Below are 25,965 nucleotides of genomic sequence, written 5' to 3' on the forward strand. Positions count from 1 at the left end.
TTTGCAGCAGCATGGCCTATCAGCTCGGAGACCATGGCTGCGGCTACCCTTGACGCTGCATCACAGACAGGAGCGCCTGCGATGGTGTACTCAACGACAAACCTGGGTGCACGAATGACAAAACATCATTTTTTTTCGGATGAATCCAGGTTTTATTTACAGCATCATGATGGTCGCATCCGTGTTTGGCGACATTGCTGTGAACGCACATTGGAAGCATGTATTCCTCATCGCCATACTGGCGTATCACCCGGCGTCATAGTATGGGGTGCCATCGGTTACACGTCTCGGTCACCTCTTGTTCGCAGTGACGGCACTTTGAACAGTGGACGTTACAATTCAGATGTGTTACGACCCGTGGCTCTATCCTTCATTCGATCTCTGCGAAACCCTACATTTCAGCAGGATAATGCACGATCGGATGTTGCAGGTTCTGTACGGGCCTTTCTGGATACAGAAAATGTTCGACTGCTGCCCTGGCCAGCACATTATCCAGATCTCTCACGAATTGCAAGCGTCTGGTCAATGGTGGCCGAGCAACTGGCTCGTCGCAGTACGCCAGTCACTACTCTTGGTGAACTGCGGCATCGTGTTGAAGCTGCATGGGCAGCTGTACCTGTACACGATATCCAAGCTCTGTTTGATTAAATGCCCAGGCGTATCAAGGCCGTTATCACGGCCAGAGGTGGTTGTTCTGGGTACTGACTTCTCACGATCCATGCACCCAAATTGCGTGAAAATGTAATCACATGTCAGTTCTAGTATAATATATTTGTCCAATTAATACCCGTTTATCATCTGCATTTATTCTTGGAGTTGCCTTAAATGGCCAGTAGTGTATAAAAAATTCACATCGTACAAGGTGAACTACATATTTCTGCAAATCAAATTGCACACATAAATCTTTTACTAAAATCTGATGAAAGACAGCAGATCCAAATGTATTATAGTGCTGTTGTAAAGTAGGTGACAGGCAGAATGCAACTCACCTCCGACATCAGTTTGTCTCCGAACCAGCAGTAGAGCCAGAGCTCACCAAAAATTGCAAACATGTAGCCGCAGATCTTCCCAGTTTCTCGTGCTCCTTGAGCGCTCTGCAACATACGTAAACATCAAAACTGAATAATTACAGGAAGAATGTGGAACCGTTCGGGCAACAGCTGAATTTTCCTCTTCCAGAGAGCTGTCTCCAGTAATGAACAGAGGAAACCGGAAATATGTAAATACATCTCCAACCATGTCATCATATGACAAAATGCATCTATATTCTATTTTCGAAGAAGTTTTATTCCCGACTTCACCACGTCCTCATGTGGAAGTGAATATAGCACACAACCATTCTACGAGCGGACTGGATGGTTACAGTTATAGTGGTTTTGTTACTCGTTACCATCAAAAGTATTCTCTTATCCGGAGTTCAGAAGCTGACACTGATAAATGTTAATTTGAAGCAGCAACATTATACTGACATTTTATAGCTGTAGTCCTAATAGTTATTTATATTTCAATTTACTGTTGTGGTAGATAATTCGCCGGCCGTGGTGGCCAAGCAGTTAAAGGCGCTACAGTCTGGAACCGCGCGACCGCTACGGTCGCAGGTTCGAATCCTGCCTCGGGCATGGATGTGTGTGACGTCCTTAGGTTAGTTAGGTTTGAGTAGTTCTAAGTTCTAGGGGACTGATGACCTTAGAAGTTAAGTCCGATAGTGCTCAGAGCCATTTGAACCATTTCCATTTTTTTTGGTAGATAATTGGTTTTCTAGTAGAAATAATACTACATAACGGGCAACTTTTTGTTGAGTAAGGAAAACATTATGATTTATGATCACTCTGCTTAAAGCAGGTGTTCACGAGGCAGGCTTCACACCACAGTGTAGGGCCTATGAACGGCAGAAGTTGTCTGTTTATTCTTGGTTACTCAGTGTTCCGTAACATATCGTGTACAGTTTCACAATAATCTACCGTATATATGAAATGCGGTTAGTTTTTGGTTCAGAAATTTTATATTGCTCATCTTTCACACTCAAATTAATTGAGTAAAATTATTTTGTGTATTTATCCTTTGATGAATTAATATCATCGTTGTACCAGCATAACAAAGCAATAGTTCCACAGGATCACAGGATGAACCTTAATAAAACTGATAAACTGCAGGGACAGATTCCTGATTGGAAATATAGGAAAAAAGCTCCTACGAACATGTGTCTGGAAGTTGTGTGTGTGTGCGACGACAACAAATAGTCCTGAAACGCTGTACAGAGGTGCATGTCATCTATGCCACAACAGATGTTCACAACGGCCTCTATGTGATGCAGGTCGTAAGGATAGTAGCGATTGTTGTTCAGGGTACACATAATTGTACTTTGGCTCATAATATGTTGGCGGGCCACTTGCCTGGGCCTTGCACTGGGGCTCGTCACAAAATCCTGTAGAACTCTGTCCTCCAAGTGTGATGTGCCAACAGCACACCGATCCCCTGCACGTTAGTTTGTCTGAAAGGACCCATTATCTCACAGACGGCAAGAAGGGGGTTGAAATGTTGTGTGACGTGATTAGTGACCGTGAGGATATTTAATGGTTCTGCCGTGCTGCTCTCGAGTGTTTCCATCTGCTCGGCCATTCACAAACAGCATCTCGGATTGCTCCCGACATGAATACCGGAAAATGTTGCTGATTACAGTACCTGCATCGCTCACACAGCCTACAACACGTTAGGAACACACAAAATGTGGTCAGATAAACATTCATTTGTCAGCGACACCTTTCGGGGCAACAACGCATTTCCGGACATTTTCTTCCTCCATTCCCCTTCAGGAATCCGTCCTTACAGTTTGTAGGTTATTAAATGTTCACCCTGCATAATTCCCTGATTGAGATCAGTTTATTTCAGTAAGAATTCTTTGTTATCCATTGTACAACTATACATTTACGTTATGTAACTGACCCCTTTTCTTATTAGATGTTTCTTCCGGATTCACACATGCATTTCGATTAAATATAGATCACAGGCAGAAAGCAAATTTTAAATATAATCAAGGATAGCAAATCTTATCCTCAGCGATGTGTTACGCCACAGATCAGAAAAGGAAAAAAGAGTAAAAATTTTCTTAAATTCACTCTAGATGCCAGGAAGAGATGGTGTCATAGCTGTGTGGCAGAAAGGAACAAACAAAAATGTAAGTCGGTCGCATAAACGGATACGAGTTACTGCTTCTGCGTCAACCGCCAGGCACAAGTTACACATTCAGCAGAACGTCCACTGTAAGAATTGAGACAGAGATACATTTGTTAGCTCTGGTTACGTTAACCGACAAGCAATATGCAGGACACAACAACACTTAACAGAGACTTAACAGTGCAGTTAAGTTGTTGTAAAAGTTGTTACGGAAACACAACAGAGTGAGGACCGCTGGCAGCTAGTAGAGAAGCGGGCCACATTCGGTTACAACGAACAGAGCCCCACATCATATCCTCCTGCCAGTCCTCATCAGTACTCCAGTTCTCCATCTCTGGCCATGAGAACTGATGGGGTCCATACCGAAGTGCTCGATTCAGTGATTATCAGACTGCAGCGACATCCGTGTATTGTATGTCCAGCAGTTCCTGTTAACACGCTTCGTCCAACAGCACATCTGGCGATACTTGTTGTACTGACGTCATCGTCACTGCTGGATGAGAGAAGCGTTGGTGCCTCTATACCTTATGGAAACTTCAGGCACTTCTGGATGCCAAGAGCCTACCTGTCTTGTGAGACGAGGATGATGCGATTACACGACTTTAAACAGTGCGGTGCATCCCAATGTGGCAATGTGGGTCATCGTCATCTTTTGCAGCGGGATCGAGGATGCTCTAATCCACAGTGAAGCCACACACTTACACGACGGCTTCATGCGGCAGATGGCAGCCCGCAAGATTTGGCATTGACCTTCTTGACCAGAACGCCGAGGTGACAACAGGAGTCAGCGGAATTCCTCCGCGTCACTTTCACTGTCTCGAAGCGAGTGCTGAGACTGACGAGGAGACACAGAACTGTAAATTCGAAAGAATAAGTAATAACTTTGTAAACATGTTTTATAGTGCCGAGTGCCGAAAGGGGCTACACCAGTTTCTCAACACATTCTTGCAATGTAGAATGTCTGCACTAGGCGCACCTGCTGATGGAGAATAATGTTTCTCACTTGAGTCCAGCTAGTTTGACTACATTTTTCAAATGAGCACTTACCAGGGCTATCTGGACCAACAGAATGCAGATAACTGAACCAAGTGAGGCGCCGAAAGGGGCTACACCAGTTTCTCAACACATTCTTGCAATGTAGAGTGTCTGCACTAGGCGCACCTGCTGATGGAGAATAATGTTTCTCACTTGAGTCCAGCTAGTTTGACTACATTTTTCAAATGAGCACTTACCAGGGCTATCTGGACCAACAGAATGCAGATAACGGAACCCAGTGAGGCGCTTTGAACCAGTAGCATGTTACTCAGGCAGTCCTGCAGCGACTCAGCGTTCCTGTTAACAAGAAACAGAGGGAAAACACCTCAGTATCTCATAAGGCATGTATCTGGTTAAATTATAACTGAGGACAGGATAAATATAGGATTATTTAACCATAAAGTTGATATCTGAATCAGGGCCATAGTATGTAATATACATTACCTTCAGACACAAAGGAGAGTCATTTGAGATGACATATTTTAAACAGTGCGCTATTCCTTAAGGACGATGTAGACAAGAAATGTTTGCAGAGGAATGTATCGTAATTAGTGAAAAACAGCATAGGATATTATTACTAGCAACAACTACATGCAATATCTCAAATCTAGTTTCGCAAGACGTAGCGGACCAGGTTGTGGAAAGGGGCCAAGATCAGTTACTGTTAATTTCACAAGAACACACGACTTTATTCCTCCAAAACCAATGCACTGTTTCCTCTTTAAAAAAATGGTTCAATTGGCTCTGAGCACTATGCGACTTAACTTCTGAGGTCATCAGTCGCCTAGAACTTAGAACTAATTAAACCTACCTAACCTAAGGACATCACACACATCCATGCCCGAGGCAGGATTCGAACCTGCGACCACAGCGGTCACGCGGTTCCAGACTGAAGCTCCTAGAACCGCTCGGCTCTCTTTAAAACAACAACGATTAATTCACGGCTGTGAGCCCAAGTAACTTCTCAATAATAAAATAATAATAAAATAATTCCTTTTAAAACACAAGAATTTAGAGAAACGGCTGAAGGCCTTACTTAAGTAAAATTAAAATATCCTTAAATAATTCCTTTTAAGGCTCAAGAATTTAGACACATGGCTAAAGGCCTTACTTAAGTAAAATTAAAATATCTTCTCAGCTAAAGGCCCACATAATATTTCAGATGAGCAAAGGAAATTCTTTAACAAGCAAGCATTTACAAATATCGGCTAAAAGCCATATTAAGGAAAATTTAAATTAATACCTTGGCTGCAAGCCCAATAATTTTTCAACATAATAAAATGCAACCTTTAGAGACAAGCATTTACACACTGCAACAGGAAACTCTCTTGAGAAAACTTGAAATATCTTGATGGCTGAAGGCTCATACAATTATTCAAAATAATTAAAGACAAACCTTAGGATACGCACTTACACAGTATGGCTGAAGGCCATTTTAAGAATTCAAGATAATTAAAGAGAAACCTTACAGAGAAGGATTTACACATTACGGCTGAAAACGACAGATTTTAAAACAAACACAGCTGAAGGCCTAAATACAGAAGAAACAAAATTTTAAAATAAAACATGACTGAAGGCCTGATCTTAAAATACTCCTCATTTGGCCGAAGGCCTTATACTTAACACAGAACAGACAAAATTAATACATGGCTAACGGTCGGTACAGTACTTGTGACAATGAAAATCACAATCACAAAGAAAAGAACAGTGGTTCTCAGAAGTGTTCCAAGGGTTGGCCTGGGGAGGAAACTCTAACAACAGTTCAGGTGAGACAGGCAGCCAAGCATAACACTAAACAATCGGGTGGCAGCACGACCTAGGGACGGCTGAAGAACCAACCAACAACCACATCAATTTTTCTTACACCCAACCAACAGGACGACAACCAAAAATATCAGCAAGGTCGAGGATCGCAGCAGGACTATGTCTTATTAATTGACATCCAAACACACTCAAGGCACAGTAAACACTCAAAGGAAAAGGGAGAACAACATCAAGCTGTTGAACTACACGCCACTGTGGACAGCATCAACATGGCGAGGAAAGCACACTGCTGGTAAACTACGCTAACGAACAGGGTACGTAACCGGAACATTAACGGCCAAAAGGTATAAGATACCACTGTTGCACTTCACTAATAAATTATAATCATTTCAAAAGTTAAACACCAAACAGGAAGACAGCTGCAAAATTTTGCCGACTCCAGCACACCATCACATTGCTACTTGCGGGAACAGCCCAGGAAGCGACAACCAGCAATCAATGAAGAAATGTCGGCGCAGTTGAGGTTTCATAATAGGTTCACTGATTACTCAATTCCAGCATGCAAGTTCAGTGGGCGATGAACTTCGCAGTTCTCACAGCTAGTGCCACACAACTCCGACCATGTGTGGACGCCGCCAGCGGTCCTGGCCTGACCTCACGCCATGGAAACTTCTTCGCTGCTCCGTCGCAAAAGACCAACTGCCACACACCCACCAGAACACCGAAATATAGCGGACACACCGAAGAAGGTACAGCAGTACTAGTATCGATAAATGCTGCTGCTGCCACTGACGGAGGCAAGTGAGCAACTCGTTCAGGTAGTAATTTGAGGATCAATAAGACGCCACTCGATGGTGACAAAATGCCAAAAAAGGAAAACGGCATCAGTGCGAGCCGACCACGGCTCAATATGTACAACTCAGATAAGGGTAATCGTACGAAATAGCATTTGTGCAGGGTGGAAAGGCACTTGCATCAGTATCTGCAATGCCCAAAACGACATTGGTGCAGTGTAAACTGGAGGTATCTAGGACTGACAGAGGAGCAACAAGATTACGGAAGGTATTTAATTCACTGATATTTGGCCATATATAAAAGCTAATTCTCTGACCAACATCTCGCTGTTAACAGGTTTACAACCAATGATAACATGTTGTCTACACCTAATCCGAAAACTAGAGATTAGGGTATTGGTGATACCGTGTCATGGGTGCACTCGTGGTCTAGGGGTAGTGTCTTTGATTAATAATCAAAAACTTCCTCGGTCCCGGGTTAGAAAAACTTCCCCACTTAAATTCTAATTAATAACCATTATCGGCGGCCGAAGACTGCCGGCATAAGACATCACCCCCAATCTTGCAACGGCCTTCTCAAGGAGGAGGTAGGAGCGGACACAGATTCAGGACACTCACTTGTCCTTTGATTGGGAAACTGCCCCTAAAGGCGGAAAATCAGCAATAATCAGAAGCCTGAGGATGCAGAAGGCAATGGAAACCACTAAAATAAAGACACATGACGTGTATCCACATGACATGTGAACTGCAATTGAAGAAGTGTCATGATGATCTCTCCACTGGCAGAAGATTCCGGAATAGACATCCATTCGATATACGGGAGAGGACTGCCAAGGGGGAGGTAGCCATGAGAAAAAGACTGGGTAATCAATGAAAGGATACCGTTCTAAGAATCGGGACATGAAATGTCATAAGCTTGAATATGGTAGGGACGCTAGAAAATCGAAAAAGGGGAAATGCAAAGGCTTAATCTAGATATAGTAGGATTCAGTGAAGTGAAATGGGGTTAGATGAGTATAGGGCAATATCAACAGCATCAGAAAATGGTATAACGGGAGTACTATACATTATAAATAGAAAGGTAGGTCACATAGTGTGTTACAGTGAACAGTTCAGTGATAGAATTGTTCTCGTCAGAATCGACAGCAAACCAACACCAACAACGATACTTCAGGTATACATGCTGACGTCACATGCTGATGATGAAGAGCTAGAGAAAGTATATGGAGATATTGAAAGAGTAATACAGTACATAAAGGGAGATGAAAATCTAATAGTCATGGGAGGCTGGAATGTAGTTGTAGAGGAAGGAGTCGAAGCAAAGGTTAGAGGAAATGTGGGCTTGGGACAAGTAGCGAGAGAGGAAAAAGACTAATTTAATTCAGTAATAAATTTCAGGTAGTAATAGCGAATACTCTGTTCAAGAATCACAGGAGAAGGAGGTATACATTGAGAAGACTGGGTGATACGGGAAGATTTCTGTTAGATTACATCATGGGCAGACAGAGATTTCGAAATCGGACATTGAATTGTAACAGCGTACTTAGGAGGAGATATGGACTCAGGTCACAAATCAGTAGTGATGAAGAGTAGGCTGAAATTCAAGAGATTAGTCAGGAAGAATCAATATGCAAGGAAGTGTTGTACGGAAGTGCTCAGGAATGCCGAGATAGGCTGGAAGTTCTCTGAGGCTATAGACACAGGAATGTTGAATAGATCAATAGGCAGTACACTTGAAGAGGATGGATATCTTTAAAAAGAGCAGTCACAGAAGTTGTAAATAAATACATAGGTACAAAGAAGGTAACTGCGAAAACACCATGGGTAACAGAAGAAATACTTCACTTGATCGACGAAAGAAGGAAGTACAAAATGGTTTAGGGAAATGCTGGAATGCAGGAATACATATCGCTGAGGAATGAAATAAATAGGAAGTACAGGGGAGATAAGACGAAATGGCTGCATGAAAAATGTGAAGAAATCGAAAAAGAAATGATTGTTGGAAGGACTGACTCAGTATACAATAAAGTCAAAACAGCCTTCAGTGATATTAAAAGCAAGGGTGGTAACGTGGTAAGATTAAGAGCACATCGGGAATTCCACTGTTAAATGCAAAGGAGAGTGCGCAAACGTGGAAAGAGTATATTGAAGGCGTCTATGAGGGGGAAGATTTGTCTGATGTGATGGAAGAAGAAGTAGGATTCGATTTAGAACAGATAGGGAATCCAGTATTAGAATCAGAATTTAAGGGGGCTTTGGAGGACTTGTGATCAAACACGCCATAAGGGATAGCCAACACTCCATCGGAATCTCTAAAATCAGTGGCGGAAGTGATGTATAGAAGGTGTGAGATTGGGGATGTACCATCAGACTTTCGGAAGAACATCCGCTCATTTTGAAAGATTGCAATAGCTGACAGATGCAACAATTATAGTACAGTCAGATTAACAGCTCATACGTCCAAGTTCCCGGCAAGGATAATAAACAGAAGAATGGAAAAGAAAGTTGAGGATGTGCTAAATGACGATTAGTTTGGCTTTAGAAAAGGTAAAGGCAACAGAGAAGTAGTTCTGACGTTTTGGTCGATATTGAAAGCCAGAGTAAAGAAAAATCAAAAGACATACATCGGATTTGTCGACCTGGGAAAAGCATTCAGCAACGTAAAATGGTGTAAGATGTTCTAAATTCTGAGAAAAATAGGGGTAAACTGTAGGGAGAGGTGGATAATTTACAGTAAGTACAAAGAGCCAAGAAGGAATAATAAAAGTTGACGACCAAGAACGAAGAGCTCGATTAGAAAGGGTGTAAGGCAGGGATGTAGTCTGTCCCTCCTACTGTTTCAATCTGTACATCAAAGAAGCAATGATGGAAATAAAAATGGGTTCAGAAGTGGAATAAAAATTAAAGGTGAATGGATATTAATGATACGATTCCCAGATGATGTTGCAATTCTGAGTGAAAGTGAAGAAGAATTACAATATCTGCCGAATGGAATGAATAATCTAATGAGAACAGAACACTGATTGAGAGTAAATGATTGCGATCTACTATGACGCAGTGAAACGATACTTTGACTTCAAATATTACGTTATTTAGAATTCAGATAGAGGACCTGTATATATTAGACAGAAGTGACTTTTAATCAGATAACCTGAAGTTAACAGTATTTAAGAATTGAACACAGATAGACAATTTCATTCGTAATAACTAATGGACTATGGAACTTGGCGATAGTTACGAAGCATGTAATTTATAATTCCCCCCAACACCTGGGAAAGCTTCTTCGTCACGGCTCTGTTGGGAAGTGATTAATATTGTGTAATAAACCAGCATATCGTGTCAATTCACGCATTTATCATTCAAGTTTTTCAATATTATTTGTAGAGATAACATGCTGCGATATTATTTGACTAAAGCGCTCGGCGCTTATATAGAAACTCTTTGACGTTAGGAATTAATAACACTGTTACGGCCGATTATAGATTTGAGATTACAACCAGTCTATAGAGAATTTGGTGTCGCTGGAACTAATTTGAACTTATCATTAATATTTAAATAGCAACTGATAAACCCTCGATTATAAATGATTTATTTACGACATTTGGCGAAGTAAATATCTCGCACAAGTCGCGAGTTCAGCTCATCAACATCAGTGTTCTGTTTGTAACGTCGATACTGACACATAAGAAATAACAATTCCATTGCTCTACCGCTAAGTATTAGCCAAGACCGAAGATCCGAAGGACGTTACAAAAAATGCCGCCCATAACGTGAGGCTCGATCACGAAGAAACCGTTACAATTGACGCACTAAACGTGAGGCTAGATCAAGAAGACACCTACAAGCGTTAGGTTATAAAAAACCTGACGGCTGAAGCAGATTAAACTATAACGCAAGACAGGCGTAGGCGCTTATTTTGAGCCGCATTCTCCACCGACGCAGAACTTCGGGTCGACGTCGCAGAACGCAGCCCGCACCAACCTACAGCGACTCGCCGACTACGAGAGCGACGACGTGCGACGCCGTGAAGATCGGGGGGCGTTGAGGCTGCCTAAAGCTGACTGCGCGTCCGTCGTCTCGACTCAACCCAGCAACAAACAGTAAAGTACTGTACAACTCAGGTTAGTTAGTAGTAGATGAACTCTTGTTTTGTGTGTGGTGTAGCATTGGAATCTTTGTACCACTGAGTATTAGTAGGATATTGTGTGCACCTACATAGACAACTGTATAAGTATTACTAGATAAATAGGTTTTGTAAACTGGTATTTGTCAAGTATTATTCAAGATGTCTAAGAGAACCAACGAAAGTAGATTAGAACCTGTCAAAGAGGAATTTGATATTAGAGAAAACCCAGTGGAAGAGGTAAATCAAAATGTGCAAAACATTCCTTCTGTTGACCCTGAAATTGAGTCAATAGAACGAATGAATGAACTGAACATGCCCACAACTTTCGATGATGAAATTGAAAGAATTCCGGACGTTGTTGAAGCGCAGGTAACAGTAACAAACGAACCAAGAGAAGCTTCTGGGGTGGCCGATGCTTCTACCGCGCAGCACTTCGATATGAATATACTCGTATTATTTATTTTCATGTCGAAGATGGAGGAAGATATAAAACGGAGAGAATTAGAAAGCGAGGAAAATAGAAAGTTTAGGCAAGAAATGTTAGAATTACAAAGGAATTGGGATCTTAGTACAACCAAAAGATAGGAAAGGTACAGAATGAGATTAATAACATAGCTATTTATGTTCAAACGCTAGAAGAGAATTTAACACAGAGTGACATGTAGGAGTTCATGTTTATCCAACGCAGTTTTTCGTGATAGAAGAAGCATATGAGTAATTAGAAGCAAAACTTTCCCTCGAAAACAAGTGCGGTACATGCTGGCAGAAGCTGGAGATTTCAGTGACAAAAATCAAAGGATACATGGGTTGTTGGTAAGTCTCATGGATACCTCTGCAGACCTCTGCAGATCAGAATACTCTTGAGGTGTTCGTTCAGAGCTGCCACAACACGAAAGTAAAACTTGTCAATAACACACCTAGCCGTTGGACAGAAGTTTGAGTGCTATCATTTTTAGTTACGAAACCAGCTGTACTATTTATAGAAAATTGTAAACATAAAGATGAAAAGGGATGAACTTGTAGCAAAACGTTTTGTAATTTAGTAATGTAACAGACACCAATTATGAATTCCTTTACCTAAGAATTAATGAACACACAATGAAAAGTGACAGGCACATCTTAATGCATTTCTCCCTGATTCTACACTTTCGAGATACGTTTTTATGACAACCTGCTGGTGTCCATATAAATGCTTAAATTATTTTGTGCGTGTTAAAACCCTGTGTTTCAATGCAAGACTCGGTAGCTCGCTACAGATAAATGAGATTTGACGGTCATATGAAATTCAGTGATATCATATTCCAGACGAAAATTCTCTCGGTATCTCCGGCCTCTCGGTTTTTTCCAGCAATGGCCACAACGTAATTTTCCGACTGAGTTCATCTGTCTGAAAAAGCCGAAAACATGAGTGATTCTAACTGTGTAGTAAGAGTCAGATATCAGCAGTTTAGACACTTTCGACCGAGTTTAAGGTTTCGTTGTCCACGGATTGTCATTAGCATGGACGTGGACAGAATATAGTAACGTTGGGTCAATTATCGTACCTCTTTGCAGTTTCCCTTACGATAGTGGCTCAAGTACAGATGCATGAAGACTCTGCCGTTCCTCTTCCTCAACCAGCATGCATCACGAGGGATACACCACGAGCTACACGCTACATCTGCATCTAAGAGGGCGGTTCAGAAAGTAAACTCCGATTGGTCACAGTGCGGGTTGTGGGGGGAGTAGCGACGCCATCTGTGCGTTCACGCACTCAACAGGTCAGTCGGCATCAAGCCGTGGTCGAGTGAACGTCGTACCTGCGCTAGTTTAGTTTTTGTGGCAGTTTGAAATGTGTGCTGCAATAGAAAATCCCGCCAAATGTGAAGTGCGTGCTGTCATAAGGTTTTTTACAGCCAAAGGATATTCTGCAGCAGCTATTCATCGTGAGCTTTGTGCCGTGTACGGACCAAGAGTTATGAGTGAAGGAGTTGTCCGTGAATGGGTACGTTTATTTAAAAGTGGATGAGAAAACGTTCATGATGAAGAGAGGGGTGGAAGACCATTATTGGTGACTGACGAACTCGTTCAGACAGTTGATGCAAAAGTTTGTGAAAATCGACGTTTCTCAATGTCGGAGTTGTCTACTGGTTTTCCACAGATTTCTAAGACTCTCTTGTACGAGATAGTGACAGCAAGATTGGGTTACCGTAAGTTCTGTGCACGATGGGTGCCCAAAATTCTTACCGACCACCACAAAACTCAAAGAATGGCCTCTGCATTAGACTTTCTGTCACGTTATGAGGACGAAGGAGAACCATTGTTAAACAGAATCGTGACCGGTGACGAAACCTGGATTAAGTACGTGAACCCTGAGACACAAGAACAATCAAAGATGTGGGCACATTCAAATTCGCCTACCAAACCAAGAAAAGCCTCGCAAGATTTTTCTGCCAGAAAACTGATGGCAACGGTGTTTTGGGATGCCAAAGGGGTGTTGTTGGTTGAATTCATGGAACGTGGTACGACCATTAATCAAGACGTGTACTGTGAAACAATAAAAAAGTTACGACGGGCTATACAGAACAAACGCCGTGGTATGCTGACTTCCGGTATCGTTTTTTTGCACGATAACGCCCGTCCTCACTCTGCTCGCAGAACAACGGCCCTTCTTGAGTCCTTCAAGTGGGACGTTATCAACCATCCACCTTACAGCCCAGACCTGGCGCCAAGTGATTATCACCTCTTCATGCATTTGAAGAAATGGCTCGGGTCACAGCGGTTTGATGACGACGAAGAGCTCAAAGATGCGGTCACAGGCTGGCTCCAGGCACAAGCGGGTGATTTTTATGCAGAAGGAATTTCAAAGCTTGTGAAGAGATACGATAAGTGCCTCAATCGCTATGGAGACTATGTAGAAAAATAGTGCAAAGATGTAGTTGTATGATGTATATATTAAAATATTTTTATTTAACTTGGTGTATTTTTTTAAATCAACCGGAGGTTACTTTCTGAACGGCCCTCGTACATTCATACTCTCATAACCACTGTGAAATGCACAACAGAAGGTACATAGCATTCTACCATACGCTAAAATTTCTCCTGCTCCATTCACGTGTGGTGCAGTTCAGAACGGCCTGCAATAACTATATGGCATACTAAATTAGTAGGTCTGCTTTAAAATTGTCGTAACTTTGATGAGCATCTATTTTCCATATTTGCTTTCGGTTAAAATTTAACAAATTTAGCACATATCTTACACACACTTTTCTTACAGTTTATATTTCAAGAAAAATGCATCGTCTTATTTCCAGTGACATGCCTATGACATTAATTGTCAGTTGTCTAATTCCAAATTGTACTGTTTCTCAGTGATGTTGTCTGCGGTTACCATTGCGGATTTTTTTTTTACATAGAGCGTATTTAAGATAACGGTACTTATGATTAAACACATCCAAGAATTTTCTAACCATCATAAACGGAGGAATGTTGTAACTCGACAATGTACGTCAAATATACTCATTCTACTCATTACCGTCATCTGATCTTACCTGATGATAGCTTGATGGTGAAGTATAATACCGCGTAACCGAATACGAATATCGCAAATATCAGCACGTTCAGTTGATAGCTGACTTCCTTTGGTTCCTTCCTTCCCCAATGCAGCCTTCGTACATTGTTGCTCGTAAATGGTCTTCTGTAGCTTATAACTCTCATAATATTCATCTAAATAATTCCCAAGTGGCAGACTCCTCTCGGAATTCTTTTGTACTAGCGAGTGTTTTGTGCTCTCGCCTTTGTCGCCCAATTCGTCAATGTGTTTTCTTAGAATAATAAGTTGCATTCGCAGCTGCTCCATTAGACAGATATTGAAAGAGTCGACCATGAAGTTGACTGTCAGGCAGTCCGCTGTGATGTAAGCGCAGAGCAGCCAACCAGTGAACCAGCCAAAGGAGCGGTCCGTCTGGAAGGGCAGTATGATCAGCAGTGGGAGGCCCTCGCCCCTCGTAGGGTACGTGAGCCACACCATCGTGTCAAACGCGCCCAGCAGCACGTAGGCTGTCACGAAGCGCCGCAGTGAACCAGCGAGGGCTTGCAGAACAGGGATGTCGTCGGGAGTCATGAACTCTCCAAAGTCCTCGCGCACCTGCAGGCAAAAGAGTGTCTCTTACATGCGCTGCGTACTGTATAACGGAACACTATGGATTTAGCGCTAAAAAGTCAGATAGTGAGAAAGCGTCTTGTTATTATGTTCAAAATCTATGAAAAAGAGATTCACTTTCAATTTCAAGGGAAAAAAAACAAGAAAAGAAAATCTGGATATAAGTGAGAAAAAGTGAGCAATATATACTTTACTTGTTTCAATACCTCGGTTGATACCAGAATTAAGGACAGTTCATCAATTGCAGAAAATCTCTTTTAGGTATCTGGAATCGTTCAGGTAGTAAGATAGGTGTTACGTTTTACTTTCAAAATGTTCAAATGTGTGTGACATCTTATGGGACTTAACTGCTAAGGTTATGAGTCCCTAAGCTTACACACTACTTAACCTAAATTAACCTAAGGACAAACACACACCCATGCCCGAGGGAGGACTCGAACCTCCGCCGGGACCAGCCGCACAGTCCATGACTGCAGCGCCACAGACCGCTCGGCTAATCCCGCGCGGCACTTTTTACTTGACATGCTATATACACATGGTGAGGAAGCTAAGGCAGTGCACTCTAAATACATCCAGAATGAATAAATATATCGCAGTGCGAATTTTTTCAAGTTTTCGTGGATAAAATGGAGAATTTCCTTAAATTCGGAAGTAATTTTTATCGTTCATAGTCACCTAATTGCGACACTGGCTTTGTGTTCCTTTTATTTTAATGTAACAATTGAGGGTGTTCGGAAATTCCCGTTACATATTTCTAGAACCTTTAGAGGGGAATGAGTACATAACATTTTGATTAGGATCCGATGACCGGAAAAGTACTTTTTTCGTTCTGCACCAGAGTCACTTCGTCAACGCCTGCTGAGGTAAAGAGAAAAATCTCAGAGTTGCTTGCTTGCTCTGGTGTGCAGTAGGGTAGACAGGATGACGTGTACCACGTCAGAGGGTCACATGATGTCACTTAAGTTTAATTTACGAGACTCCTGTAGAGACAGGAAAATCTGCTGGTACTAGTTCTGGCCGCTGCACTAGAAACTGAAGAAACAGCAAGTGGAATGTATGTGCCGGAATATGCTTCGTAGGTACCATGTCTGTAGCACCGTAGGTGGTCGCCACTGATGTAATGCATCACTACTGTTCTATACGTACCGTATGATGGGTTCTTTTTCGCTTTGGAGTAATGTAAATAGGTAATGTTCAAGTTTCAATGCAAACAAATGTGCTTAAGGGGACTCGTCCATGACTACCAGAGGAAATCTTGAAAAAAAATTTTCTTCTAAACAGTGTAGCTCAAAGAATAAAATTTTTTAGCTCGTATAATGCTTACTATCTTCTAAGATGTCTTTTGGGAACAGTATTATGTATGAACCACAGCTTTAGCAATCACACTTTTTTCATTTTATTTTTTGTTGCAAGTGAAATAAACCATGCTAATTATTTATGTACATCACAGGTGCAGATTACTCAAAATACGAACAAATTAGAAGGCTTATTTTTACCTGTAAGTTCTTTACACTGTTATCTTTAAAGCAGACTTTTGAAAAGATGGTGCTGTCATAAATTGTGGGCTAAAAAAATAAGTGTCATTATAAAAAATTATGGAAGTGAATTCAGGGTTTTTCTTCAATAAAGCCTAATTCAATTCCTCAAGCGTATGAGGATGAGTTAAACATCTAAATTGAAACCGTCGTAGAAGGGAAACGGTACGTTTCCGAACACCGTTTCCTACTTAAATTATTATGTAACGCACCCATCTAAAAAACCTAGAAGTTTCTAAAGGGATTTTCCGAACACGCTGAATACTCTTTTTGTGGCATATGAAAGAAGAATCTAAGAGATCTTCACCGAAATAACGTGTATGGGACTTGACCAAACAGTATCAAGATAACACGCCGTAAAACAATGAACCACGACCAGGAGAAGAGCTTCCACAAATATCTATTGCATTACACCAAATGTAAGTAAACACGTAACTCAAGTATGGTTCGTGTGTTTATCACGTATGTCATATCAAGTGGATTGCTACACGCCGTAAAGTGATTGGTTGGTTGGTTTCGGGGAAGGAGACCAGAGTGCGAGGTCATCGGTCTCATCGGATTAGGGAAGGATGGGGAAGGAATTCGGCCGTGCCCTTTCAGAGGAACCAACCCGGCATTTGCCTGGAGTGATTTAGGGAAATCACGGAAAACCTAAATCAGGATGGCCGGACGCGGGATTGAACCGTCTTCCTCCCGAATGCGAGTCCAGTATCTGACCACTGCGCCACCTCGCTCGGTCCGTAAAGTGATCCTGGAAAACAATACTGCACGCAGAATTCTATCTATACTTAATGGCAGTACAGGTCCGTGTTATTAGGCATTTCATGCCATCGGGAGTCATCGGTCTTTTTGCTATTTGATCTAATGTTTTACTTTTCGCCGAAGATGAAAGTATGGTAAGCGTGCAGACCACTTTGCGTTTCCTGAACGACCGTTCCAGTGATCTCCAAATGTTTTCTTTAGGAGGTTTGTCATTACATGTGCAGAATGAGGGGAAACCCGTCAGTATGACATTGATTGGCTTATATATAACTGGATGCCTTCCAGTAAGTGCTGCAGCAGTGTCACTTAGGATCCCCCAGATACTTATATGTATTTAGATTCCCATGAATAAAACTTGGACCCACGATGCAGATGAGAATCGCGAAGATTTAGATGGTCGCGGTTTGTAAGCGATGCTTCTTCCTTAAACAAAATTCTGTATGGCTATGTCGCATCACATCACGCTTTCCGTAGATAACGTCCAGCGAAATGTAACCAGTTTTGAAAGTCATCGCCATGTAGCTGCAGAACCTCTTCTCCTGACGATGGGACAGTGGTTTGCGGCGCAGTTATCTTGATGCTTCTCATCATACATGTTATGTCTTTTACGATGGCTTAGATGCCACAGAAAAAATATAGTTCTATTAGAAAAAAATGTTGGTTTCGTAATTCGGCGACTATAAACGATGTGTGTGTGTGTGTGTGTGTGTGTTCGTGTGTGTGTGTGTGTGTTCGTGTGTGTGTGTGTCGTCTGACTAAGGCCTCCCGTCGGGTAGACCGTTGGCCGGGTGCAAGTCTTTCGATTTGACGCCACTTCGGCGACTTGTGTGTTGATGGGGATGAAACGATGATGATGAGGACAACACGACACCCAGTCGCTGAGCGGAGAAATTCTCCGACCCAGCTTGGAATCAAACCTGGGCCCTGAAGATTGATATTCTGTCGAGCTGACCACTTTTTTCCGTTACAGAGGCCAACTAGCTCTCTGACCGAACGCGCTGAGCTACCGTGCCGGCAGTTCGGAACCGCGCGACTGCTACGGTCGCAGGTTCGAATCCTGCCTCGGGCATGGATGTGTGTGATGTCCTTAGGTTAGTTAGGTTTAAGTAGTTCTAAGTTCTAGGGGACTGATGACCACAGATGTTAAGTCCCATAGTGCTCAGAGCCATTTGAACCTACCGTGCCGGCGCCACTCAGCTACCGGGGACGGACGACTGTAAGCGATAAAAATTACTTGCGAAAGTCGGGACATTTGCCATATCATCCTCTATAAAATGGGGTAAACCACCCTTCGATGTATTTACTCATTCTGAATATATTTAGGGTAGCCTGTTTTAATTTCCCCACCGTGTATATAAGCAGTTCGTGCCTGTCAGTTGTCACTATGGATACATTCCGCACGATTCTTCCATATCACAAGGTATTCGCTTGGATAAAGTGCACAACAAAAGAATTCGATTGGCCACAAAGGCATTTCGAACGGTTCGAAAAGTACCATTCTCAGTCTACGCACCAACGTTGGCGAGCCGGCACTTAATACCAGGAAAAACTATTCGTGATGCGACATGCGCAAGCACAGAATTTAGTGACAGTAATGTTCACCCAAATACAACATACAGAACGCACCCCACCTTTAGTGCTACAACTTACCTGTCGAGCAAGTTTCTGGAAGCTACGCTCACGCCATGCGACATGGCAGCGACGGTATACCCACGTATTCCCGGTTTCAAACACACTCAGTGTTATAGTGAAACGATCGAAATCACTTATTCCTTCGCGGCAGACTGAAACCACGTCGCAGCCGTTGGCATAAGAAACTGCAGCCACTGCGAGAAATCTGAGCAGGCTGGAGATGCGGCAGGACCACGGCCCGGCCCGGGGATGACGCATCGCACCCGTCCAGTGCATCAGCCAGAGCAGGTAGTCCAGGCTGGTTGCCTGCTCTGCAGCTGTGGCTATCGACTCTGTAGGCTCCATGATGCTCGGAACCCAGGACCTCCTGTAGGCAGAAGAGGTACGGGCAGTGTCATTTGCATCACTAATATCTGGCCCAAAAGATATAGCACAGGGTTGGACAAATAAAAGTGGCCCTGGGAAGTGGATACGACTGAACGTGAACGTGTGCATGTAACCAAACCCCGCGACGTTCACATCACATGTACGCCACCATGCGAACCATATCGTTTCAGAGCGTAGTGCGCACTGTGTCACTGTGAGCGGAGCAGTACAAAGGGGTAGATAGTAATCACAGGGGAACAGCGGTTGTTCGTTGTGGATAGTTACATGACACGAAGTCGTGGAAACGGTGTAGTCAGTTGTTGGCTGAGAAGCTTAATAGTTTCAAAGTGCCGGCAAAGAGTGTCGTGCAGCAGTTAGTGTAAACTGGCGCCGGGAAATATGTTCTGAACAAGTCAAAAAACATTCGAAAACATGCCCGCACACCAGAAAAAGTGAGGGCACTCCATCAGAAAATGCGTCAGAGTCCTATCCAATCAAAGTGACGCCAGTCTCAAGAGACAGATTGATCACGTCGATCATACAGACGAATACTTCACCTGGACCTGCACATGAATCCCGACCTATGGTCTGTTGTTCATGCATTAAAACCAGTAGATGCTCCTCACCACGTCCTGTTTTGTGAGTGGCTATTTCACTGAGATAACAATGAATGACTTTTACGTGGATCTGTTCTATACGTCTGAGGAAGTCTGGTTTCACCTTAGTGGTTACGTTGACTCAAAGGATCACAAGTTCTGGGCAGTGCATAACTCTCTTAACTTCTAACGAAACACCATTGCATGATCAGAAAGATGGGGTCTGTTCGCGGCATTATTGGTCCCACCTTATTTCATCAGACGCTGACTTCAGCACGTTGCATTCCCAACATTTTGAAACCATTTGTGGCAGCATTAACGCAGGAGGAAAAGACGCACAGTTGCGTCCAACAGGATTTACCGACTGCCCATACAGCCAGGCGAACCTTGGAGCACATTTACACGAGCTTTACGCCTGGCAGAGTGGTTAACAGAGGTCAGTATAGTCACGACCCTAGTCTTTACGCCTGACTGAGTGGTTAACAGAGGTCGGTACAGTCACGACCCTAGCTGGCCACTAAGGTCACCTGGTCTGTCAGTGTGCCATTACCTTGTGTGGGGAACCTTCAAGTCTAAGATGTATCGCAACAACCCTTATAGTCTTTAAAACTGCAGCAGAACATTTCGGATGAAAGAGCATCAATTCGAGCAGTCCAGATTCGATCCGCCTCCAACAACTTGCTGACCATGGCCCAAAAATACCAGAAGATGAATGGTGGTCATTTTCTCAACATCTGCAATGCTGTGCTAGTTTGTACCCTGGAGTTCTATTCTACAGGCCACTTTTATTTGCCCCACCCTGTATTTCAGTATCTGAAAACTGTAATTCAACTTTCAGGAGTGATCCTATGCAACCAAACATTAGAGAAAAGTACAACACCAAGAGAGAATGGCCCAAAATCCATTCTAATTTGAATGATATGACAGAAATATGTAATACAAACCGAAGCGCTAATAAAAACCGAAAAGATATGTTGCTCATATGGGACTACCAGTGCACTCATTTGTGTCATGTGAAGAGCGGTCAACCAAAGTCGAAACATGATAGCTCTCTTGCGGCACCATCTCGGAGTAGCACTTGCACCTAACGTCATCAGTTAGTTATTGGGTGTATTGCAGTCTCCGTCTTTCCCTAAATATTACACTCTACAGCTCCCTTTAGTTCAATGACATTTACTTCTTGGTGTCTTAAGACATGTCCTACGAGCATGTGAGTGAATGCAAACGGGTCTTAAGATGACCAACTTATCCCAATGTTTGCAAGAGGTCGTTCAGCTTCTTCCACAATTTGGCTCGACTCTTGTGAGCAGCACCAGCTATGCAATTCATTGTAGACTAATCGAGGGCTCGATGCCGTCTCATAACCGCTGACCGAATGAGATGGTTCGAATGGAAGTTTGATGTAACACACAATGTGGAGAGTAATATTAAGTACATCACACTAAGAGAGATTTTTTTTTTTTTTTTTTTGTTTGCTCAGTGTCCTACCCTGGTTCGAGCAACTCCGTATGGCGTATTTAAACAGGGAAGTGCCCAATCGCAAGTAGGAAGGCAAGTACAAGCCTTAATTGAAGACGAGTAATAGGTACAATTGCACTCATGGCCGGTAGAGTAACCTGACATGCTGACAAATGTAGATAACTGGATAGTAGTTACTAGGAAGTTTTTGTCCGAAAACCTTGCTTATTGTAGTCGCACAAATATTATGTAGATCGATTCCTTCCTATACTGTGTCGACAATGTGTAGGGGAAATCTTTTCAGAATATCAGTAAATATCATTGTTAGATATCATAAATGATTATTTAGTACTGGTCATTTGACATTTGTCAATTAAGAAAGATGATCGATTAGTCTTGGTGACGCATTGTCCTCAGTCGTGTATGAACGCTGCAACTACATCTACATCTACATTTATACTCCGCAAGCCACCAAACGGTGTGTGGCGGAAGGCACTTTACGTGCCACTGTCATTACCTCCCTTTCCTGTTCCAGTCGCGAATGGTTCGCGGGAAGAACGACTGTCTGAAAGCCTCCGTGCGCGCTCTAATCTCTCTAATTTTACATTCGTGATCTCCACGGGAGGTATAAGTAGCGGGAAGCAATATATTCGATACCTCATCCAGAAATGCACCCTCTCTAAACCTGGCGAGCAAGCTACACTGCGATGCAAAGCGCCTCCCTTGCAGAGTCTGCCACTTGAGTTTATTAAACATCTCCGTAACGCTATCACGGTTACCAAATAACCCTGTGACGAAACGCGCCGCTCTTCTTTGGATCTTCTCTATCTCCTCCGTCAACCCGATCTGGTACGGATCCCACACTGTTGAGCAATACTCAAGTATAGGTCGAACGAGTGTTTTGTAAGCCACCTCCTTTGTTGATGGACTACATTTTCTAAGCACTCTCCCAATGAATCTCAACCTGGTACCCGCCTTACCAACAATTAATTTTATATGATCATTCCCCTTCAAATCGTTCCGCACGCATACTCCCAGATATTTTACAGAAGTAACTGCTACCAGTGTTTGTTCCGCTATCATATAATCGTACAATAAAGGATCCTTCTTTCTATGTATTCGCAATACATTACATTTGTCTATCTTAAAGGACAGTTGCCACTTCCTGCATCAAGTGCCTATCCGCTGCAGATCTTCCTGCATTTTGCTATAATTTTCTAATGCTGCAACTTCTCTGTATACTACAGCATCATCCGCGAAAAGACGCATGGAACCTCCGACACTATCTACTAGGTCATTTATATATATTGTGAAAAGCAATGGTCCCATAACACTCCCCTGTGGCACGCCAGAGGTTACTTTAACGTCTGTAGACGTCTCTCCATTGATAACAACAGGCTGTGTTCTTTTTCCTAAAAACTCTTCAATCCAGCCACGCAGCTGGTCTGATATTCCGTAGGCTCTTACTTTGTTTATCAGGCGACAGTGCGGAACTGTATCGAACGCCTTCCGGAAGTCAAGAAAAATAGCATCTACCTGGGAGCCTGTATCTAATATTTTCTGGGTCTCATGAACAAATAAAGCGAGTTGGGTCTCACACGATCGCTGTTTCCGGAATCCATGTTGATTCCTACATAGTAGATTCTGGGTTTCCAAAAACGACATGATACTCGAGCAAAAAACATGTTCTAAAATTCTACAACAGATCGACGTCAGAGATATAGGTCTATAGTTTTGCGCATCTGCTCGACGACCCTTCTTAAAGACTGGGACTACCTGTCCTCTTTTCCAATCATTTGGAACCCTCCGTTCCTCTAGAGACTTGCGGTACACAACTGTTAGAAGGGGGGCAAGTTCTTTCGCGTACTCTGTGTAGAATCGAATTGGTATCCCGTCAGGTCCAGTGGACTTTCCTCTCTTGAGTGATTCCAGTTGCTTTTCTATACCATGGACACTTATTTCGATGTCAGCCATTTTTTCGTTTGTGCGAGGATTTAGAGAAGGAACTGCAGTGCGGTCTTCCTCTGTGAAACAGCTTTGGAAAAAGATGTTTAGTATTTCAGCTTTACGCGTGTCATCCTCTGTTTCAATGCCATCATCATCCCGGAGTGTCTGGATATGCTGTTTCGAGCCACTTACTGATTTAACGTAAGACCAGAACTTCCTAGCATTTTCTGTCAAGTCGGTATAGAGAATTTTACTTTCGAATTCACTGAACGCTTCATGCATAGCCCTCCTTAGGCTAACTTTGACATCGTTTAGCTTCTGTTTGTCTGAGAGGTTTTGGCTGCGTTTAAACTTGGAGTGAAGCTCTCTTTGCTTTCGCAGTAGTTTCCTAACTTTGTTGCTGTACCACGGTGGGTTTTTCCCGTCCCTCACAGTTTTACTCAACACATACCTGTCTAAAACGCATTTTACGATTCCCTTGAACTTTTTCCATAAACCCTCAACATTGTCAGTGTCGGAACGGAAATTTTCGTTTTGATGTGTTAGGTAGTCTGAAATCTGCCTTCTATTACTCTTGCTAAACAGATAAACCTTCCTCCCTTTTTTATATTCCTATTAACTTCCATATTCAGGGATGCTGCAACGGCCTTATGATCACTGATTCCCTGTTCTGCGCTTACAGAGTCCAAAAGTTCGGGTCTGTTTGTTATCAGTAGGTCCAAGATGTTATCTCCACGAGTCGGTCCTCTGTTTAATTGCTCGAGGTTATTTTCGGATAGTGCACTCAGTATAATGTCACTCGATGCTCTGTCCCTGCCACCCGTCCTAAATATCTGAGTGTCCCAGTCTATATCTGGTAAATTGAAATCTCCACCTAAGACTATAACATGCTGAGAAAATTTATGTGAAATGTATTCCAAATTTTCTCTCAGTTGTTCTGCCACTAATGCTGCTGAGTCGGGAGGTCGGTAAAAGGAGCAAATTATTAACCTAGCTCGGTTGTTGAGTGTAACCTCCACCCATAATAATTCACAGGAACTATCCACTTCTACTTCACTACAGGATAAACTACTACTAACAGCGACGAACACTCCACCACCGGTTGCATGCAGTCTATCCTTTCTAAACACCGTCTGTACCTTTGTAAAAATTTCGGCAGAATTTATCTCTGGCTTCAGCCAGCTTTCTGTACCTATAACGATTTCAACTTCGGTGCTTTCTATCAGCGCTTGAAGTTCCGGTACTTTACCAACGCAGTTTCGACAGTTGACAATTACAATACCGATTGCTTGGTCCTGACTTTGCCCCGCACCCGTTGAGGCTGTTGCCCTTCTGTACTTGCCCAAGGACATCTAAACTAAAAAACCGCCCAGCCCACGCCACACAACCCCTGCTACCCGTGTAGCCGCTTGCTGCGTGTAGTGGACTCCTGACCTATCCAGCGGAACCCGAAACCCCACCACCCTATGGCGCAAGTCGAGGAATCTGCAGCCCACATGGTCGCAGAACCGTCTCAGCCTCTGATTCAGACTCTTCACTCGGCTCTGTACCAAAGGTCCGCAGTCAGTCCTGTCGACGATGCTGTAGATGGTGAGCTCTGCTTTCATCCCGCTAGCGAGACTGGCAGTCTTCACCAAATCAGATAGCCGCCGGAAGCCAGAGAGGATTTCCTCCGATCCATAGCGACACACGTCATTGGTGCCGACATGAGCGACCACCTGCAGATGGGTGCACCCTGTACCATTCATGGCATCCGGAAGACCCTTTCCACATCTGGAATGACTCCCCCCGGTATGCACACGGAGTGCACATTGGTTTTCTTCCCCTCTCTTTCTGCCATATCCCTAAGGGGCCCCATTACGCGCCTGACGTTGGAGCTCCCAACTACCAGTAAGCCCACCCTCTGCGACCGCCCGGATCTTGCAGACTGAGGGGCAACCTCTGGAACAGGACAAGCAGCCATGTCAGGCCGAAGATCAGTATCAGCCTTAGACAGAGCCTGAAACCGGTTCGTCAGACAAACTGGAGAGGCCTTCCGTTCAGCCCTCCGGAATGTCTTTCGCCCCCTGCCACACCTTGAGACGACCTCCCACTCTACCACAGGTGAGGGATCAGCCTCAATGCGGGTAGTATCCCGGGCAACCACAGTCGTAGTCCGATGGGGGGATGCGTGGGACGAGCTGGCCGTCCCCGACAAACCCCCATCTGGACCCCCACAGTGATGCCCATTGGCAACAGGCTCAATCTGTGTGACCGAAGCCAACACAGCCCGAAGCTGGGAGCGAAGAGATGCCAACTCAGCCTGCATCCGAACACAGCAGTTGCAGTCCCTATCCATGCTAAAAACTGTTTTGCAAAGAACGTCTGAACTAATCTACAGAGAGCGCAAACAAATCGACAAAATTTAAACCGTTATTAAAATACAAGATTGCCTAGTAAATGCAGTAATGCTGCTACTTGCGCACTGCTGACACACTGCTCGGCGGCGGAAGGAGACTACGCGATTTTGCACTATTCAGGTACTAAAACGCGATGCTACAACTCTCAAATACTATAATACGCCCGAAATTTATGAATTAAACAATGCCAGTACCAAAAACACGCAAAGATAAGAATTAAACTATGTAACAAATGA

At 43.3% G+C, this 25,965-nt stretch overlaps 1 protein-coding gene across 1 annotated transcript in view; it reads right to left on the reverse strand.

The window, feature by feature from the left end:
* The window catches only part of LOC126195638 (uncharacterized), a 42,613-nt gene extending 23,305 nt beyond the window's left edge, over positions 1-19,308 (reverse strand). Inside the window, exons 1-4 of the mRNA XM_049934263.1 lie at positions 18,982-19,308; positions 14,424-15,019; positions 4,407-4,506; positions 990-1,094 (exon numbers count right to left, since the gene is read on the reverse strand). Coding sequence (XP_049790220.1) covers positions 990-1,094; positions 4,407-4,506; positions 14,424-15,019; positions 18,982-19,308 — 1,128 coding nt within the window. The remainder of the gene's footprint in view (positions 1-989; positions 1,095-4,406; positions 4,507-14,423; positions 15,020-18,981) is intronic.
* Between the last annotated feature and the right edge of the window lie 6,657 nt (positions 19,309-25,965).

Source organism: Schistocerca nitens, chromosome 7, assembly GCF_023898315.1.
Source record: "Schistocerca nitens isolate TAMUIC-IGC-003100 chromosome 7, iqSchNite1.1, whole genome shotgun sequence".
In the NCBI taxonomy this organism is placed as follows: Eukaryota; Metazoa; Arthropoda; class Insecta; order Orthoptera; family Acrididae; genus Schistocerca; species Schistocerca nitens.